At 38.1% G+C, this 21,020-nt stretch overlaps 2 protein-coding genes across 10 annotated transcripts in view; one reads left to right on the top strand and one right to left on the bottom strand.

Annotated features, from left to right (window-relative positions):
- LOC132387233 (kelch-like protein 28) overlaps positions 1 to 11,944 on the bottom strand; it is a 41,121-nt gene extending 29,177 nt beyond the window's left edge. For 2 of the 8 annotated variants that reach the window (XM_059959604.1, XM_059959613.1), the window contains exons 1-3: positions 11,668 to 11,941; positions 5,617 to 5,690; positions 78 to 132 (exon numbers count right to left, since the gene is read on the bottom strand). The gene's annotated coding sequence lies outside the window, so the exon portion shown is untranslated. Of the gene's footprint in view, positions 1 to 77; positions 3,263 to 3,308; positions 3,386 to 5,616; positions 5,691 to 11,667 lie in introns of those variants that run through there. The other 6 variants (XM_059959591.1, XM_059959600.1, XM_059959627.1 and 3 more) reach the window with 5 other exon arrangements.
- A 212-nt stretch (positions 11,945 to 12,156) lies between these two features.
- LOC132387203 (TOG array regulator of axonemal microtubules protein 1) overlaps positions 12,157 to 21,020 on the top strand; it is a 75,486-nt gene continuing 66,622 nt past the window's right edge. The window contains exon 1 of one of the 2 annotated variants that reach the window (XM_059959553.1): positions 12,157 to 14,364. In XM_059959553.1, coding sequence (XP_059815536.1) covers positions 12,358 to 14,364 — 2,007 coding nt within the window. In that variant the 5' untranslated portion in view covers positions 12,157 to 12,357. The remainder of the gene's footprint in view (positions 14,365 to 21,020) is intronic. The other variant, XM_059959546.1, reaches the window with a different exon arrangement.

Genomic DNA, 21,020 nt, shown 5'->3' with positions numbered 1-21,020 from the left:
ACATATTATTGGCAATTAAAAATCTTGAAGCTAATAACATAATTCAGAAGCAATAAACTAATTTCAGCTGTACTTACTAAGGACTTACTCTCTGACAAGTAGTTCTTCACATGTGTAGAACTGAAAAGCAATCTGAAAGATTTAAGCAAAGTATGTCAATTCAAAAAGTAATGTCACAGATAATAATTTGTTGACACTTCCCTCAAAAGCAAAACAAAAAGGCTGCTCCTCATACTGTTTTAAATTTCAGTCACATGAAAATAAGCTATGTGCAACAGAATATGTTTCAGTTAGAAAAATGCACATTTCCAAATTGAGACAGCTTTAATAAGTTTTGAAGTCAAGATCCAAATATATTTAATTAGCCAGACACTGAACTTTAAAAAGGGACAATATTGTTTCATCTGCCTGGTTTCAGAGAGATGAAAGCATCAAAGAAGCCCCATATATTCCAGGGATCAGCAACTGATTCACTTAGGGGTTTCCAACTTAATGTTTACTTTCTCTCTTTCCACAGATGCTGCCAGAGCTGCGAAGACTCCCAACATGTTTTCATTTCAGATTTCAAGCATGAACATCGTTTTTTTTTTGCTTCTTATTTGATTTATTTTTCTGCTTGGCCTTAGTCACAAGCAGCTCATATCAAAATATAGAAGCAGCACTTAACCAATTAATAATTACAAGTGAACTACATTAATCTGGCATCCTCAAGACCTTAATTTTGCAGACTTTACTAAACTATTGGATATTTCTTCAAAACATTTTTCATTTTTTGATGTTATACAGCAGTATAATAGGCTTACCAGTGAATCACATTAGTTTAAAGAGTGTTCAAAAGGTTTAAAAGCAAGGAAAGGAAATTTCAGTGATACAGAACCATCAGCACCTTCAGACAATGGGAAAGCAGAATACTGGAGTTTTACTGTAATAACAAACTAAAGGTACTGAAATCATTTCCATTGGAATGTATAAAGTTAAGAACATTAATAAAAAGTTTAACTTATAATATTTTAAAAAGACACACAGAACCTGTTTGGATCATAAGGGTTCATCAATTTAAAATGTTACAAAGTGACTGAAGCTATTTGAAGATATTTCCTTCTGTTAATAGAGTCCTCTTCTCTTTTATGACACAAAATGCCTCCAATTAAGAGAACCTTTCTTCAAAAGGGCAACAATTATATTAAGTGCCCAAAAGCAAGGTGAGGGGCCTTAACGACCATCACCCAATGGCACTCACATCGACAATGATGAAGTGCTTTGACAGGTTGGTTATGGTTAGAATTAACTCCTGTCTCAGCAAGGACCTGTACCCACTGCGATTTGCTTATCACCACAGTAGGTCCACAGCAGATGCAATCTAATTGGCTCTTCATACAGCCTTGGATCACCTGGACAATACAAATACCTATGTCAAGATGCTGTTTATTGACTACAACTCAGCATAACACCTTCATACCTACAGTTCTGATCAAAAAGATCCAGAACCTGGCCTCAGTACCTCTCTCTGCAATTGGATACTCTACTTCCTAACCACAATACGCAGATCAGAAATAACATCTCTACCTCACTGACAATCAACATCGGCACACCTCAGGGATGTGTGCTTAGTCCACTACTCTACTCTCTCTCCACCGTGACTGTGTGGCTAGGCACAGCTGAAAAGCCATCAACAAATTTGCTGGTGATATAACTATTGTTGGCATAACTTCAGAGGGTGATAAGAGGACATACAGGAGTGAGATCAGCTAGTTGAGTGCTGTTGCTGCAACAACCTTGCACTCGACCTCAGTAAGACCAAAGGACTGATTGTGGACTTCAGGAAGGGCATGACAAGAAATGTTCACCAGTCCTCACAGAGGGATAAGAGAGGAAACAGTGAGCAACTTCAAGCTCCTGGGTGTCAATATCTCTGAAGATCTATCCTGGACTCAATATATTGATGCAGCTACGAAAAAAAGACATGACAGTGTCTATATTTCATTTGGAGTTTGAGGAGGTTTGTTAAGTTACCAAAGACACTCACAAATTACTACAGGTGCACTGTACAGAATATTCTAACTGGTTGCATCAGCGTCTGGTATGTGGGTGGGGGGGGGGGGGGCTACTGAACAGTATCAAAGTTGCAGGGAGCTGTAAACTGAGTCAGCTCCATCATGGGCAATAGCCTCTGTAGTATCCAGGATGTCTTCAAGGAGTGATGCCTCAAAAATAAAGGTGGCAGCCATCATTAAGGATTCCCACCACCCAGGTTGTGCCTTGCTCTCATTGCTGCCATCAGGAAAGAGGTACAGAAGCCTGAAGGCACACAGTTAACAATTCAGGAACAGCTTCTTCCCCTCTGCCATCAATTTCTGAATGGACATTGAACCAACAAACATTACCTCACTATTTTTTAAATTTTCTATTTTTGCACTATTTATTTAAAATTTACATATTTTTTACCATCATTCACATTTTTTCCTATCATGTATTGCATTGTACTGCTGCCACAAAGACAACAAATTTCATGATGTATGCCAGTGATATTAAACTTGATTCTGAATCCTGCCAATGGTGCCCAGAAATGTCAAGCATAAAAATGAGATTCTTCCTTAACCAGCACATCGAAGTAAAATATTCCCTAGTTTGTGATTTATAGCCTTAGAGGCACTTCGGATTTTCAAGCATTTTTCATCTGCTGATGTGGCATTCATAACACCCAGTATGTGAGAATTCTGTTGAAGCATTATGTGGTTTTGTGAAGGTCAAAGCCAGGGGGCCTCCATTATAGGATCATGCTTCCTGCATGGAGTATGTCCCTTCATTCCTTTCAACTATTAATAGCCCAGTGCCAATGACATGAATATTGGTTGCTGTTTCCAAGCGGCTGGTGTAACTGAAAATGCTCTTGTGAAGTCTGTATGAATGGAGAAGTTAGTGCCTTCTCCACAATTTCTTCAACTTGCAACAAACTGCAGGTGGAAAAACATTGCCTGACACCAGTAGACACTACTTGGACAGGATTTAGAGTAATTTCAATGGAAAAGAAAATAGTGGAGGCAGGGGCCAATGCCCTTTTTAAAAAGGAAACATAGGAGTACTTTTCTGGAGCTAGAATTTATCCTGGGTAGAAATTTCCCTTGCACTATTTACAATGCAAATGTATTTTTCTTCCACCACAAGGCCAATCAACCTCAAATTTATAACTCAATATCCACTTATCATACCTTGAGTGTATATTGAAGTTTTATTTATAGCATTGGATTTCAACAAAGTAAACTTTTCCTCAAAAGATAATTCAAATGTGAATAGACTTTCAAACTTACACTTCAAGTAGTAATCATTTTTGAAATTACAAGGACAGCTGTATAAACAAACAGTACTGTCTGTAAAGAGAACAAGTTACCCGTTCACAGGAATCCTAGTAAGAGAAATGGCTTGTTAAAACAAGATTACCAAGAGACAATCCCATATACATTGGAAACAATACTGACAGTAGGACTACATTTATCAGCAACATCAAAATATTCACCATGATTATAGAACAGATGAAGGTTTAGGCATTGTACCCAGGTGGCCCAGATATTTTGCACTATTTTTAAATCATAGATCAATGGTGGTCCAGATTAGCTTATTTTGCCACATTTGATGTGCAATCAATACACAGGTGTTTTGCATGTCCAAGAGATACCCTTCAAGGTACAGTACTGTGACAAACTCAGGATGTTTTGGCTTATCCTCTGAAGTGTTTAGAATACTGTATCAACATTGGCTGACAAAAATGCTTGAATATTCATAATTTAAAATGATAATTTTAAAGAACCATCTGACCCCCCCCATACTGAAACTATGCAATTGTAATTATTAAAAATTTAATCATTTGCAATTTATCTTTGTACCCAAAGGCTATAAGAACTTGATGCACTTCAAGCACAAATAAGTTTTCTCACTAGATCGCCCTTGCGTATCTGCTTTTGCTGAATAAAGTCCAGTTACAAAGTAGAAATAAATAGAAACATTACTTGTGCAAGAATACTGAAGCAGAGAAATTTGCACAGTGACCATCCAATACTTCAGTGAAATTACAAATGTTTTAAGTAGCAATCAATTCATCTCCCAACGTTAACAGATACCAAGTTGAGATCTTGAACAACTAAGCACGAACACAATTAGATTCACTGATTGGAGAAATTAGCACTGGAGTGCAAGATTATTCTTGGTGCTGCACACAATTCAAATGAGAATTATTAGACTAACAAATTTTACTTTAATTTTAACTCAAACATCTACCAATATCTAAAGACACAAACGTTGAAAACAAAATTGTTTTAGAATGTGCGGCACCAGCAACGGAGCTCGATGCCACCACCAACACTTCCTCTCCACCCCATTGCCTTGGGAAACTGAAGATTAACTGATTTCTTAAAACACTGCTACTTTTGATCCCCCCCCCCCACACAAAAAATCTGGACTTTTGATATGGTAACAGTTAACAAATGCCAAAATAAAGATCAAATTAGGATGTAGAGAAACTTAGACATGATGTTCCCAAGCAGTCATTTTGACTTTTGAATATTGCTTGAGATTCTGCTAAGAAAACATTTAATTTCCTGCCATGTACAAGATAGATTATATATGCTGCAGCTATGGTACATAAATGTAGCAGATTTATATTCACACGTGACAATTAACTAAGTGATTCGGGGTTGTTTACACCTTAGGATCCCATCATTTAACCAGACAGTTTGAGTTATACAAAACAGAAACAGACCCTTCCACTGATGCTCTACGGGGTACACAGTAATTAAATCTTTACCTATTCTGTTCCATTGCTGTTCTTGTTCCTCATAATACTTAAGTTTCTTCATTATAGGGAAGGAAACAGCATGGTAACAAGCTCTTTGATCCACTGAGACAAAATTATCAACAAAATAGATCTTCCCATATTCTCATCAGTTTGCCCCCCCCCCCCACAACCACCCGTGATTTTACCATGCAGCAACCCACTGTGTGCAGTTTATGAAGGCCAATTAACCTACAAAACTTACACATCTTTGTGAGGAAACCCAAGCAGTTAAGGGAAAATGCGCAATTTTCAGAGACAGCACCCAAGGACAAGACTGAACCCCCATCTCTAGCATAGTGAGGCAGTGACACTACCTGCTGGGCCACAGTGCCACAATTTTACATTTATTATTGATTTTGTTTCCACAAAATGGTTACACAGGCGGTAGGCTCCAGATCACTGTATACATAAAAAGTCTTTCCTCACAATCATCATGCGTCTTTTTGCTTTTCATTGGAAATAATGCCATGCATTTCTTTAATTATCTGCCAATGGATAAACTATCTCAATTTATTGTGGTAATCGTACTCAGCATTTACTCAGTCCAGTCGCCACTCAAATATTCTATTTCAAACCAGCACAAAAAATTGAATGAAGAATTGTCATTACTTATAAAGATCCTACAAAAAAAGAATAAACAAGTTAAACCCAGTAATGTCAATCAACAACTGAAGCTAGTAATCTAGCTCAAAAGGCACATGATAGCTTTTGTGGGAAAGAAGTGTCATGTTAGCAAAAGCAGCCCCAAATGTGAGATAATTACTTTTACAAGAGCAAAGACTAGCTACCTGAGATTGTTTTGTTAATGAATTGCTGATCATACTTCCACAATCTTTCTGTATTTTCAGTTAACCTAGAAATCCTGAATGTAAATGGAATATTTCAAATGGAAAGTTGTTAGTAAGCAAAGAAAGGCATAAAATTGCAAGTGCAGTATGGATAAATACCTATTCAGTACAGGCCATTCAATTAAAAATGGATTTTCACAACACGTTTATCCATATTCAAATATATTATGATAGCACAAGCTAACAGCAAAATGTAGAAAACATGTAAAAGTTAAAGCATCTAATCAATTAATTTCTGATTTAATCTAGAAGTGTTAAAGAACATACTGCATTAAGAAACCCAGAGAAACTCTCTTCTTCTCTGAGTAGGATCCTCTTTCCCTACTTTGATCCAAACTGAATTCCATTTCTCTCCCTCCTTTATGTTTCCTGGTAATAAACCTGTGAATTATAATCAATTTAGTCTACACATTATCAAAGTATGACTACATTATACAACCTAGAGATTCACCTCCTAACAGGCAGCCATGAAACAAAGAAACCCAAAAGAATCCATAAAAACGCTCCGTCAAACATTGAGGTACAAATGGGAAACTGGCAACTGAACTCCCCCTTGGGCTTCCAGGTATGATTTGTATACTGACGGGAATGACAATTAAATGTTCTTCATAGCAAATATTCATTTCCAATACTGCATCCTTATGCACATCTTCCCCAAGATTGGCTGCAAATAAGACTCCAGGATGGTATATTTGTTGCCTCCCTGGTGCAAGGGTCAAGGATGTCTCTGAGTGGCTGTAGGACATTCTGGAATGGGAGGGCGAACAGCCAGTGGTCGTGGTGCACAAAGGTACCAATGATATAGGTAAAAAATGGGATGAGGTCCTACAAGGTGAATTTAGGGAGTTAGGAGATAAACTAAAAAGTAGGACCACAAAGGTAATAATCTCTGGATTACTACCAGTGCCACGTGCTAGTCAGAGTAGAAATAGGAGGATATTTCAGTTGAATACGTGGCTTGAAAAATGGTGCAAGGGGGAGGGATTCAAATTTCTGGGGCATTGGAACCAGTTCTGGGGGAGGTGGGACCGGTATAAACAGGACAGTCTGCATCTGGGCTGGACTGGAACCAATGTCCTAGGGGGAGCATTTGCTACTGTTGTTCAGGCTTTAAACTAATGTGGCAGGGGGATGGGAACAAGTGCAGAGAGACAGAGGGGTGTAAAATGAGGGTAGAAGCAAAAAGTAGTAAGGTGAAAAGTAAAAGTGGCAGGCAGGCAAATCCAGGGCAAAAAGCAAAACGAGCCACTTTTCAACATAATTGTATAAGGGCTAAGAGTGTTGTTAAAAACAAGCTTGAAGGCTTTATGTGTCAATGCGAGGAGCATTTGTAACAAGGTGGATGAATTGAATGTGCAGATAGTTATTAATGAATATGATATAGTTGGGATTACAGAGACATGGCTCCAGGGTGACCAAGGATGGGAGTTCAACATCCAGGGATATTCAATATTCAGGAGGAATAGACAGGAAAGCAAAGGAGGTGGGGTAGCATTGCTGGTTAGAGAGGAGATTAACACAATAGAAAAGAAGGACATTAGCCTGGAGGATGTGGAATCGATATGGGTAGAGCTGCATAACACTAAGGGGCAGAAAACGCTGGTGGGAGTTGTGTACAGGCCATCTAACAGCAGTAGTAAGGTTGGGGATGGCATTAAACAGGAAATTAGAAATGAGTGCAATAAAGGAACAGTAGTTATAATGGGTGACTTCAATCTACGTATAGATTGGGTAACCAAATTGGTAAGGGTGCTGAGGAAGAGGATTTCTTGGAATATATGCAGGATGGTTTTCTGAACCAACATGTCGAGGAACCAACTAGAGAGTAGGCCATTCTAGATTGGGTATTGAGCAATGAGGAACGGTTAAGTTAGCAATCTTGTTGTGCGAGGCCCCTTGGGTAAGTGTGACCACAATATGGTGGAATTCTTCATTAAGATGGAGAGTGACATAGTTAATTCAGAAACAAAGGTTCTGAACTTAAAGAAAGGTAACTTTGAAGGTATGAGATGTGAATTAGCTAAGATAGACTGGCAAATGACACTTAAAGGGTTGACAGTGGATATGCAATGGCAAGCATTTAAAGATTGATTGGACGAACTACAACAATTGTTCATCCCAGTTTGGCAAAAGAATAAACCAGGGAAGGTAGTGCACCCGTGGCTGACAAGGGAAATTAGGGATAGTATCAAGTACAAAGAAGAAACATATAAATTAGCAAAAAAAGCGGCACACCTGAGGACTGGGAGAAATTCAGAGACCAGCAGAGGAAGACAAAGGGCTTAATTAGGAGAGGGAAAAAAGATTATGAGAGAAAGCTGGCAGGGAACATAAAAACTGATGGTAAAAGCTTTTATAGATACGTGAAAAGAAAAAGATTGCTCAAGACAAATGTAAGTCCTTTACTGTCAGAAACAGGTGAATTGATTATAGGAAACAAAGACATGGCAGACCAATTGACTAACTACTTTGTTTCTGTCTTCACTAAGGAAGACATAAATAATCTTCCGGAAATAGTAAGGGACTGAGGGTCTAGTGAGATGGAGGAACTGAGGGAAATACAGGTTAGTAGAGAAGTGGTGTTAGGTAAATTGAAGGGATTAAAGGCAGATAAATCCCCAGGGCCAGATGGTCTGCGTCCCAGAGTGCTTAAGGAAGTAGACCAAGAAATAGTGGATGCATTAGTGATAATTTTTCAAAACTCCTTAGATTCTGGATTAGTTCCTGAGGATTGGTGGGTGGCTAATGTAACCCCACTTTTTAAAAAATGAGGGAGAGAGAAACCAGGGAATTATAGATCGGTTAGTCTGACATCTGTGGTTGGGAAAATGCTAGAGTTGGTTATCAAAGATGTGATAACAGCACATTTGGAAAGAGGTGAAATCATTGGACAAAGTCAGCATGGATTTGTGAAAGGAAAATCATGTCTGACGAATCTTATAGAATTTTTTGAAGATGTAACTAGTAGAGAGGATAGGGGAGAGCCAGTGGATGTGGTATATTTAGATTTTCAAAAGGCTTTTGACAAAGTCCCACACAGGAAATTAGTGTGCAAACTTAAAGCAGACGGTATTGGGGGTATGGTACTGATGTGGATAGAGAATTGGTTGGTAGACATGAAGCAAAGAGCTGGAGTAAACGGGACCTTTTCAAAATGGCAGGCAGTGACTAGTGGGGTACTGCAAGGCTCAGTGCTGGGACCCCAGTTGTCTACAATATATATTAATGATTTAGACGAGGGAATTAAATGCAGCATCTCCAAGTTCGCAGATGACACGAAGCTGGGCGGCAGTGTTAGCTGTGAGGATGCAGGGTGACTTGGATAGGTTAGGTGAGTGGGCAAATTCATGGCAGATACAACTTAATGTGGATAAATGTAAGGTTATCCACTTTGGTTGCAAGAACAGGAAAACAGATTATTATCTGATCTGTGGCCGATTAGGAAAAGGGGAGATGCAACGAGACCTGGGTTTCATTGTACACCAGTCATTGAAGGTGGGCATGCAGGTACAGCAGGCAGTGAAAAAGGCAAATGGTATGTTGGCATTCATAGCAAAAGGATTTGAGTACAGGAGCAGGGAGGTTCTACTGCAGTTGTACATGGCCTTGATGAGACCACACCTAGAATATTGTGTGCAGTTTTGGTCCCCTAATCTGAGGAAAGACATTCTTGCCATAGAGGGAGTACAGAGAAGGTTCACCAGATTGATTCCTGGGATGGCAGGACTTTCATATGAAGAAAGACTGGATCGACTAGGCTTATACTCACTGGGATTTAGAAGATTGGGGGGGGGGGGGGGGGATCTTATTGAAACGTATAAAATTCTAAAGGGATTGGACAGGCTAGATGCAGGAAGATTGTTTCCGATGTGGGGAAGTCCAGAACAAGGGGTCACAGTTTAAGGATAAAGGGGAAGCCTTTTAGAACCGAGATGAGGAAAAACTTCTTCACACAGAGAGTGATGAATCTGTGGAATTCTCTGCCACAGGAAACAGTCGAGGCTGGTTCATTGGCTATATTAAAGAGGAAGTTAGATATGGCCCTTGTGGCTAAAGGGATCAGGGGGTATGGAGAGAAAGCAGGTACAGGGTTCTGAGTTGGATGATCAGCCATGATCATACTGAATGGCGGTGCAGGCTCAAAGGGCCAAATGGCCTACTCCTGCACCTATTTTCTATATGTTTCTATCAGTAAGAGTCTTAAAGACAAAGTAAAAATTCAGATTTTCCACTTTTCTACACATTCAAATCTTCTTCAAATTACACTTTTACAACATTGTTGTTGCTAGGTTACACACAACAGAAAACTATTGTTGAAGGCCGATAGGTTACTTAAAATATCTGTCACTGCTATTTCTAAATTGAACAACACAGTAGAGAAGAAAATGTTGCTCTAATGCATAATTCAAGCTTCAAAGGAAAATACACTGATGAAACGGATATGAACTGCTACAGAAAAAATATGATAAACTAATTATTTCACTGATCAACATACATAAGATGCTGCAGGAATTCTTTTTAAATCTTTTTATTAATTTTCAAGCAAGCATAATAAGAAAAACATCGAGTACAGAGAGCTTGTGAGTACATAATAGGTAAAAATACAAATACAAACAGTTAATAATCCACATATAATAGCCTCCCAAACTCATAGGTTACAAAGAATAGAAAAATAAGAAAAAAAACAAAAAACACAACTAACCTAACCGACATGGGCTATTGTATTATACCAAGTATACACAGTAGTGTCAATAACTCCGCACCTCTATCCAACTAATTAAAGATGATAAGAATAAGGTTTGGGAAAGGTCAGTTTAAGTCATATGAAAATGTTGGATATATGGTCTCCAGGTTTCTTCAAATTTAACTGAAGGGTCAAAAATGACACTTCTGATATTTTCTAAACTCGAGCAGGAAATAGTTTGGGAGAACCACTGAAATGTAGTTGGAGGATTAATTTCTTTCCAGTTCAATAGGATAGATCTCCTAGCCATTAATGTGACAAATGCAATCATCCACCGGGTTGAGGGGGGATAAACGACTATTATCCACCACTGGTAAGTCGAAAATTGCAGTAATAGGATGAGGTTGCAATTTGATATTCAAAACTGTAGATGCTGCAGGAATTCTAGTTTAGAAATAATACTGATCCTTTAAAAATAAAGAGAGAACCATTAGAAATGGTTGATAAATTTTAAATCATTTCTCTGTATGGCAGGTGAATATTTGGGAGTAATCCATTTACAAACATATCAAACTAAAACCATGGTGTTAAATTTCAGGATTATACAATTTAATGGTTAAAAATAAACGCATTTTGCTTATGATTCTTTATGTTACTATAAACAGTTGAAAGATTTTCACATTACAGATGAAAGCTAATTAACATTTTAGTTACAATCTTTTACATCAAAATTTGAACGATTTATTTTGTGAGAGAACCTTCGGGTTGATGAATAGCATTTTTTCTCACCCACAATACTTGCCTTTAGAAACAATTTATAACATAACGTAGAGAAAAATAAGATACCCCTTTGTTGTCACTTATTTGAAAATCTAAAGCCTTCAAATCAAGAATGAATGGCAGTGGCATACAAGTATTACTGTAGGAAAACGCATTAATTGGTAATGTCATACCAAAGCAGTCTTATAACTGTTTTTTTTATGTTCGACAATAAGTTAAATAAACAAACAGAAATACACCCGTTTCAAGAAAATAATTCCGAACAATAGCCCGCGCTTATTTACTACATATATTTCGTACTGTGGTAATGACTTGAACCATTCAAGAGACAAATCATACATCTGTACTCTTAATTCTCCAATCAGGCTCTTTTAACTTTTCATAACTTCATCCACTAATTCATTGGAGTTAATAAGGGCCCTTGGCCTATTTCAGGCACATCTATTATCACACATAAAACTATGTTACCTCAGTTTAAAACAATTAAAACGTATACATTTTAGATCGTCACATCCCAACAAACTCACCTAACGAGAAGACGGTGAAAAACCGCCAAGCCAAAGATGAACAAACCGTCCAATTCCCTATCAAACACAAATACAAAACAGGTGGGCTATACGCAACTTCCGGCAGAGGTTAGGATTTTACTTCGTTTAAAGCGAAGAATAATATTTAAATCGCGTATTACGGAACTCTTTACGTGCTTATATTCACAAGATCCTCTTGGTTGTTCAAATTTATAATCAGGTTCTTCGCACAGATTTCTGCTTCCCCCAGAGCGACGCTGGGAATTGTAGTTTCAGGCCTCACGTTTTGCCATACCAACAGGGGTGCCGGAACTACACTGGCCAGAGCGCTCGATGACATCGACGGGCAGCACCGCACCCGGATGGAGCGTCGATCGCCGCTCACCATGGAAGCGGTTCGAGGCGAGCGCGCGCTGTGTTCACGTGACCTGTGTTTGCCTGGTTACGGCCATTTTGTCGCGAGTTATTTCAAACAGCCGGGCGCGCGCGTGCGCGTGCGCGTGAGCGAGCGGAGGGAGGGTCGGAGTCACTCGGCCGGTTCTGAGGGAAAGTTGGATGCGAGCTATTGTGCAGAAAGGCAAATGTCATAAAAACGATTGGATGACGTCAGGGAGAGAAGTATGAAGCCCTGGAGACGGCGGCGTTTATGGCCGCGGACTCTCGGCCGGGCGTTGCGTGTGGACAAGTTTCATGGCAGGCTCGGTCGTTAAGTGCCTTCCGCCGGTGTTTCAGTGTGAACAGGGTGGCGGTGACCGCGAGAAAGGCAGCGACGTGGGCGGCGGCGGCGGCTCCCATACTCGGGATGGCGTGATGTCGGCGAGAAGAAACGGCAGCCCGGCGGCTGCAGCGCCTTCCAGCCCCACGCTTGACATGGAAGAGGATGCGATTCTTCGGCAGCTCAACAGCCGGGCTTTGATCAAACGCACCGAGGCACTCAAAGCACTGCGTGTCAGCGTGAGGCAGAATGCAGGCAGGTTGGTCTTCGCCAACAAGAAGGATCTTTTCTCGGCTTTGAACGAGGTGCTGGTGAACAGCAGAGGGGAGGTCAAAACAGTATGCATTCAGTTAATATCAGAAATCATTCAAGGGTCGGATTCAGACCTGGATTACTTTAGGTCTGCAGTGTTGCCCAACCTAATACGGAGTTTGCGGGATGACAGTCCCAATGTGCGCAATGAACTCGTGCAGACTTTGCATGCTTATTTAAAATGCCCTAACATCTCTAAGGACGTTTTCTGGGCTTTGGTAGAGCATGGATTGGAAAGCCAGGATGCAGCTGTTAGGAAAGCTGTGACCATTGTTTTACCCATCTTACTCACTAAGGAGTTCAGAAGTGACAATTTATTTGATGTAACCGTCTGTTTAGCTAAAAAGCTAAATGGTGATAGTGTGGACGACTCATTATCAGCTTTTGACGCCATGGGTCATATAAAACATCATATTGGCGAAGAAGAATTCAACTCTTACTTAAAGCGGTTGCCACTGTCTCTTAGAAGAAACTATAACAAGTTACTGGAAATAAAATACGAGTCACTGTCCAAGTTAAATGGTGATGCTGAACCTGAGCTCGAGTTAAGTAAGAACTTTCGGACAAATTCAGGGTTTCGTGGAAGATCTAGCAGTAATATTAAAGATGTCTCTCAATTTCCCAGACCAGTTTCCAAAGACTATAACAACCTAGAGTTTCAAATAATTCCACAGGAGTTGTATGTTCGTCTTCTAGATCGGGAAGATTATAAAAGTAGAACACATGCTGTCGAAGAGCTGAAAACTGTTATTGAGGGCTTCAATTTTATGCCTCTGTCCTCTACAGCTATTTTGAGTTTTGTATGCTTTTTAAGTACTTTGCTTGATGATTCAAATTTTAAAGTTGTACATGGTAGTTTAGAAATCATCCATTTGCTGGTAGTTAAGTTAAATCATGGTGTGATAAATTATCTCAAGCCCATTACATCTGCAACAATAAAAGTGCTGGGTGACAACAAGGTTGTCACCAAGCAGGAATATATGAAAGTCTTCATGGGCTTAATGAAGCAGATTCGTCCTCAAAAAATACTTGATATTTTGCTTGACAGTATAAAACATAAAAATTCCAAAGTTAGAGAGGAATTATTAAATATTGTCATAGCTTCACTCTTGACTTTTCCAAGTGAAGACTTTGATTTGCCCAAGCTTTGTCACATAATTGCTCCAACATTGACTGACTCCAAGAAAAAGGTTCGCCATGCTGCATTAGAGGCTTTTGCTGTTTTAGCTTCATCTTTTGGTTCCAACAAGACGTCTTTGATTAAGGCAGTGGATGCTGTAGAACTGCAGGATGATGGGGAGGGTGTAATGGCTGCAATACAAGCCAGACTCTCAAGGCGAACTCTGCCAAAGTTAACTCCTCAAGGACTTGTAGAGTATGCAATACCAATGCCATCTTCTGCCCATGGTAGAGGAATGCATGTCCTGTTAGGTGCAGATACTGAATGGCTGCTAGCTGGTGGAAGAACCCCTAGTGCCCACAGTTATCATGGTGATCATGAGCCTCATTCTCTGGGATCACCCAGCCCCAATTCGGATGAATATACCTCAATCAGAAGAGTATTAAGTGCTGGCCGAGGAAAGAACAAGTTACCATGGGAGTGCAGGAATTCAACCTGCAAGGAAACAAGTCAGCAAACTAGATTTTCCAACGCTGCTCCTGCAGAACAGGTAAGAAGTAATTTGGGAGTAATAACCCTAGTAATGCAATAAAGTTAAAATATATTTGATATTATTTTGCACATAACAGTAAAACATAATAGTTTGTCTGCTGTTACTAATTAGGCTAATTGAAAATGTAATGCCCTGGGAAAAGTTTCACTGTTAATATGGTTTCTCTGTAGTAGCAGGGTGTTTGGGTAGAGATAATGGAGATTTTGAAATACAGCATGCAGTTTCCCATGAGGGGAGTGGTTTTCTTATGTGCCCAAGAGCAAAGGATTTGCGGGCTTTTGTTCTGGAGAAGATGCCAGAACAGAGAAGTTGTACACTGCAGGACAGAGTGGACTTGGAATGGGGTCGGGAGTCGACGATGCCTGGGGGAAATTGATGTAGAATGAACTGATGGGGTAACAGTGAGCTCCAATGTCACATTAGACTGTTTCATGAAAACGAGCCCTTTTTGTTTTCTATACTAACCCTATAGTCAAATTAAAGCTCGATCATTTAATTGCATATTTAATTCAACTGTTATTTCGTGGTACTGATTTGTAACAAGGGAACACATCACGCAGCTTCCACACAAACAAGATTTCTTAGTTTGGCCAGGTCAGAGGCTGTCTTCTCCTAGATTAACACAGCTGGCTGAACCTGAGGGTTACACAAGCCAGTTTTAGGGTGATTATAGTGATACTGAAAACATTTTTTTAATGAAGAAAAGGTTGCTGTTCTCCTTAAGTTCTGTACCTAAGGACACAACAGAATGCAGATACTAGTTGACACCACAGGTCTTCAAATGAATCTTTACTAATACTGTGGAGGGTTAATGAGTAGAAGTTTTTAAAATTAGTTTCTTTTGAGCAAATGTAATATTGCAACATAGTTGCATAGGTGGTGTTGGGATCCTCTGTACATAATTGAAAGTGAATGCGGCATATTAAAATCTAATTTACAAGTGTAGCTTTAAGTACTTTAAGGTACCAAATATGATCCATCATAAACTTAATTTTAAAAGGGTATTAAGTTATGTAGTGTTCCTATCACTAAAATAGTTACAGACTAGAAGTAACTAACAGAATTAAAGTAAAGTTTATTTGGGGCGGGGGGGAATAATCCTTTCTAAAAGAGGAGCTTTTGTAGTACAGTTAGCTTCTTGGCTAGGTGTTGCTTTTAATACACTGTCATAAGAGTTCTATAATTTTGCATTCATTTCATGACACATCTTGTCATCTTGAACTCCCTCTAAAGAGCCATCTTTTATGAGGTAAACAAACTATCTGTGTTAATTTAATGGAAGCAAACTAACTGGGTTGAAACTTTCCACTGTAAAGGAAGCAATTACTTTAATGAAATTAAGACCATTAGACATAAAAGCGAATTAGGCCATTCATCCCATCGAATCTGCTCCACCATTCCATCAAGGCTGATTTATTTTCCCTCTCAATCCAATATTGCTGCCTTTTCCCCGTAACCTTTGACATCTTTACTAATCAAGAACCTATTGACCTCTGTTTTAAATGTACCTAATGGCTTGCCCTCCACCACCATCTGTGCAAGAATTCCACATCTTCACCAACTTCTGGCTAAAGAACTTATTTCAAATTTCTGTTATAAAGGGATGTTCCTATGTTCCTGCTGCCCTTGACCAACCTGATGGAGGTATGCTATAATATCTTAAATTTGTACCAAGAAAAAATTTAATTAGCGTCTTTAGTGATCTGCTGATGAAAGATTCTGCTTCACTATACTTTTATTTGAATATACTTTTGAAACTGCATACTTGTAATGTAGGGTAATGTGGCAGGCCCTATACTTGCAGTTTAAGACACCAAGGGGTTCTTAAAGACTTAATGTATGGTGTAAACACCAAAGACAAAAATAAAATTGAAGAGCTCACTTTGCAATGGAGTAATAGCAGTATGCGGTCATTTTTTCCTTCACATGAGTCTATCTAGAAAAACTCTTTAGTGGAAGGTGATTGTAGAAATCAGTGATTGATCACCCTAAGATGGCTGTTTGACACGTTAACAGTGGAAATGCTGTGGTGTCTCGGGTTTAATAATCTGAAACAGATAGTTTGTGCAAGTGAGTGTGACTATAGTAATCTATCCTTTTTAACACTGCAAAATTGACAAAACCTATTGGGACTATCTTTGATAATTTGCTAACTTTTATAAAAAGCCATACATTACATTAATTATATTATTCCTAGTGTTTGTGTGTGTAGCTTTAACTACATTTCCATCTGTAATAAGTTCGTGTACTGTTTTTAAATGGAATTGCTTTGCAGTTGAGCATTTTCTCTAGCGTTTAAGTTGCCTCTGATGAAGACATTTTGTTCTGTGCAGTCATAGATGTAGATTTGGATCTAAGCAACACCAGCAGAATACACAATTATTACTGTTATTCTGAAGAATCTAGTTCAGATTTGAATGAGACTAGGAGTTTATTAAATATTATATGGAATTGTTTGCTAATTAAGCTTTTTAAATAAATTTTAATCTTTCATATAAAATATCATTGCCTTGAAAATGTCCTAATTTTTCATATTTAGTTATCTCACCTATGTTTACATATTTTCTGCTATCTCACCTATGTTTACATATTTTCTGCTTTGAAATATATTTTAGAACAGCGAAAACAGCATATCTTCGCTGTATTTGTTTTGCAATAACTTTTTGCTTCAATTAGGAAGATGAATTTCAAAAACTCGTAGGACTTAGTAAACAGAGATATGAAAGATTTCATAACTAGTGACCTGTATAGAACTAAATATTTGGGTCAGATGAATTAATTCTATTAATATACATGATAGGTTAACTAGATGTACAGGTGATAGTAACATGTGGAGTTGCTGCCATTGATTTCAGTAAGAAGTTGTAATTCAATAAGTTGAAAAAAAATCACAAAACATTATCGAAAAATGCTTTTGTTTATAGTTTTAAAGGCTTTCTTTCATTTTGCTGATTGATGACAAACTCGTGCTTCTTCACAGCCAGCAAGTAGAAATTACTGCATCCAGACTAATTGGAATTCCAATTGAGTTCATGCTGTACTACTACAAATGCTTTTGTTAAAATAAAAATGGAGATTTATTATCGATGTGTGTTATTGTCAATGTCTCCCAGATGTTTGAGATAAGCTTGGGGGGGGGGGGGGAGCAAAAAAATGCACTCTGTAACAATATTGCTAAAATTATCTTTCCCCAAGTACTGTACATTTGGTAATAAATAGATTAGGATGGATAATTATATATATCATGCTATCTAGATTTTTTCTCAGTTTATGCTTTTATTTTAAATGTTATCTATAACATTTATAGATGAAAAACATAGATTAAAAAAACCAATTAATTAAAGTTTTAGTTTCTACCTGCAACACTGCAAGAACCATGCAGCACAAATGATTAATTATGCATCATTGTTGCTAGGCAAGTTATTTTTTTAGGGATGCAAAGCTGTATTAATATCAGCTACTTATGTGTGCATTTGAGTTTATGATCATTGCTGTAAAGATTAAATTAACAAAGAAATTGTGAATCACAGAAATGTGAGCAAGTTGTTTTTTTTCCCCTCAGTATATCCCAGTATTCTTTAGAGAAGTATATAGTATTTATAGCAATTCACCGTTGAATGGTTTTGCTTTGACAATGACATTGTTTAACAACATGTAATGTAATCTTGGATTTCCATTTGACTTAAATCATGAGCAGCTTGCCTAACTATTTTTCATATGAATTTGTGTTTGGTACAAAAAGGCTATGAGGATGATTAATGCTGAAGAATAATGCAGAAAAATAAATCATAGACACACTTTTAAAATATTTGTGTGGAATAGATAGCTTTAACATCCTTATCTATAACATGTTTAATGTAGGGAAGTTTGATGTTGGTCTTTCTTTTAATGCAGGCATAAAATTCAGAAACTAAATTGAAATGTTATTAATCGGAGCAATAACCAGATAACCAAACCTTTTATATACTCTAGTCCAGGGGTCGGCAACCACTAGCACTGAAAGAGCCATTTGGACCCGTTTCACACAGAAAAGAAAACACTGGGAGCCACAAAACCCGTTTGATATTTAAAATGAAATAACACTGCATACAATGTTGTTTTTGCCTCTATGCTATGTATAAACAAACTATAATGTGTTGCATTTATGAAATCGATGAACACCTGTAGAGAAAACGAAATTACATTTCTGCATGCAACAAAAACATTTTGAACTCCGAAAAAAAGACGTTGGGTTGAAGGTTACTTTTAAGTAAAATACTCAATGTCTATTTGAGTCCTTCTTGTATTTATGAAAAACGCCAAACTTAATTTGTCCGCCAGCAGCAAACCAAAAATAACGCCAGCCAGCTGTCAACCTGAAAAATAAAAGGACTATTTCACTGAACAATGAAAAAAATATGAATATACATAAAATAATAGGCAATTAAAATATTTATCATACTTGGTTAATGGGATTTCTGCTCCTGGACCTCAGCACACAGCGTCTGCACATCAGGGCTGTATGATGTCACCTTCATCTTTACACAGGATCGCAAGCTGTCATCTGTGAGGCATGCGTGATGTTTGTTTTTAATAAAGTTCATGTTGGAGAACACATGCTCACATACATATGTGGATCCAAAGATCGACAGGACTCCAAGCGCATACTTTTTAATGTTTACATAAATGTCGGGGATAGCATTCCATGTTTCGAACACAAGTTTGTCCGGTTTGGGGAAGTTTTCAATATCACTCCATTTGTGATTCTGAGCAAGAACGGCCTTCTGACGGGCAACATCTTCAAGGTCTGCTGTCAAGCGTCTAAACTTGGACACCCATATGTCTTTGTCGGCTATGTCGGCCAGTTCCATCTTAAGATCAGGTTGACTCACACCTGCCAATGCAGTCATATTCAGCAGGGATGGATCGATGCTTAGGGGAGTGACCGGGAAGGATAATGCGTTTTTTTTTCCTCTCTGAACTCACAGAAGTGTTTCCCAAACGATGTTTGCATTGCGATGATTGCAGAATGTAAATACTCCGAATTTATCATGTCGTGAGCTTGTTTGAACTCTCTCAAATTGGGGAAGTGAGACAATGTGCCTTTCTGTAAATCTCTGGCAAGCACTGTCAACTTGCGCTCGAATGCCAAAGCATCCTCCAACATGTGCAGGGCTGTGCGTCCTTTCCCCTGAAGAGCTGTGTTCAGCCTACCTTGGATCGAAAAATTAAAGAAATCGCGCACTGGCGGGTGTCAGGCTTTGGCAGTGGTGACATATTAATAGCGACAAAAAGCACGTTTTATTTAGATTATACAAGATCACCATAATTTTCAAATTTAGAATTACATTTCAAAAACTAACAAACTAACATAAAATACATTTTAATTAAATACTCATCATTTATTTTCCAAAGCCACAGGGAGCCGCAGCATAGAGATGAAAGAGCCGCGGGTTGCCGACCCCTGCTCTAGTCAAAGTCCAGTTTCATTTCTAAGATATAGTATTAAGCTGAAAGGTGCATTAATATATTTCATATAAGAATTATGCAAGGATTTTAAATCCAAATTTAGCCCATACTATTCAAAATAACACCTGATACTTATTGAATCAAAGCATGACTATAAATACTAAATCACATTAGACAAGCAACTACAGCGAAAGTTATGATAGGTGCAATGCAATCATGACATAACAAACGCAACACTAAATAAACATAACAATAAATAGTTAAACACAACAGCCACATGTCAGTCAAAAACAAGTTATAAGTGTCCAAAGCAGGGTCAGGTAGAGCAGCTTTTTAGCACATTAACACATATTTGACACATTAACTGGCTATTTTCAATTATAGTACAATTTTTTCTTCAAACTACAGTGGATTCTGGTTAATTAGGACACATCGAGATGAGTACATTTTGGCTCAATTAAGCAGCTGCCCAAATCAGCCGAACTTTCATGGAAATAGTTGGAAAGGTATTAAAAAAGACAAACTACCATTCAGCAAAGTAACAAATTATATATTTAAATAAAATACAGAACAAATGAGAACCTTATCAATACTACTACATTATGATAAATTTGTTTTTTGGTTCCTAGCACTTATTGATGATATGTTGTCATGTTCTTTTGATTGTAAATGAACAAAATCAGTCCAGACACCTTCATACAATTCTTTCAAATCTTCATTTTCATTGTAACATTCAAGACGATTGTCGATACCTTCAGATTCTTTGTAGTTCCTAACTTGTTGAAATAGTTTCTGGCATTTCCAAGGCTAAATGCTTGAAACTGCTGTGAGCAGAACAATTCTAAGTTCTTACTCCTTGTGTCTTGCTTATTTCTCATCAGATATCAGTGATAAAATCATTGCTTTTTGAACACAAACACATGCAAATGATGCTATTTAAAAAGACTCTAAGCATAGTGTAGTGTCTAACAGCCACACAAGTTCACACACCTGACGCTGGCCAGAAACTGTTCAGCAGCGTTCTCCTACATGGTGTCCCAAATAATTAACCGATGGCTCAATTAACCAGAATCCACTGTGTATTTACAGTGTTTTCATTGTAATTAGTATGCAATGTAGTTTGAATAATTTGCCCAATAGTTTGTAATAAATAATACATTATTTTAAATTATGCTCCTACTTTCATTTATAAAGCAGAAAAAATA

Source organism: Hypanus sabinus, chromosome 2, assembly GCF_030144855.1.
Source record: "Hypanus sabinus isolate sHypSab1 chromosome 2, sHypSab1.hap1, whole genome shotgun sequence".
NCBI lineage: Eukaryota > Metazoa > Chordata > Chondrichthyes > Myliobatiformes > Dasyatidae > Hypanus > Hypanus sabinus.
Note: the sequence above shows the minus strand (reverse complement) of the source record. Positions and strands in the feature narration are given on the sequence as shown.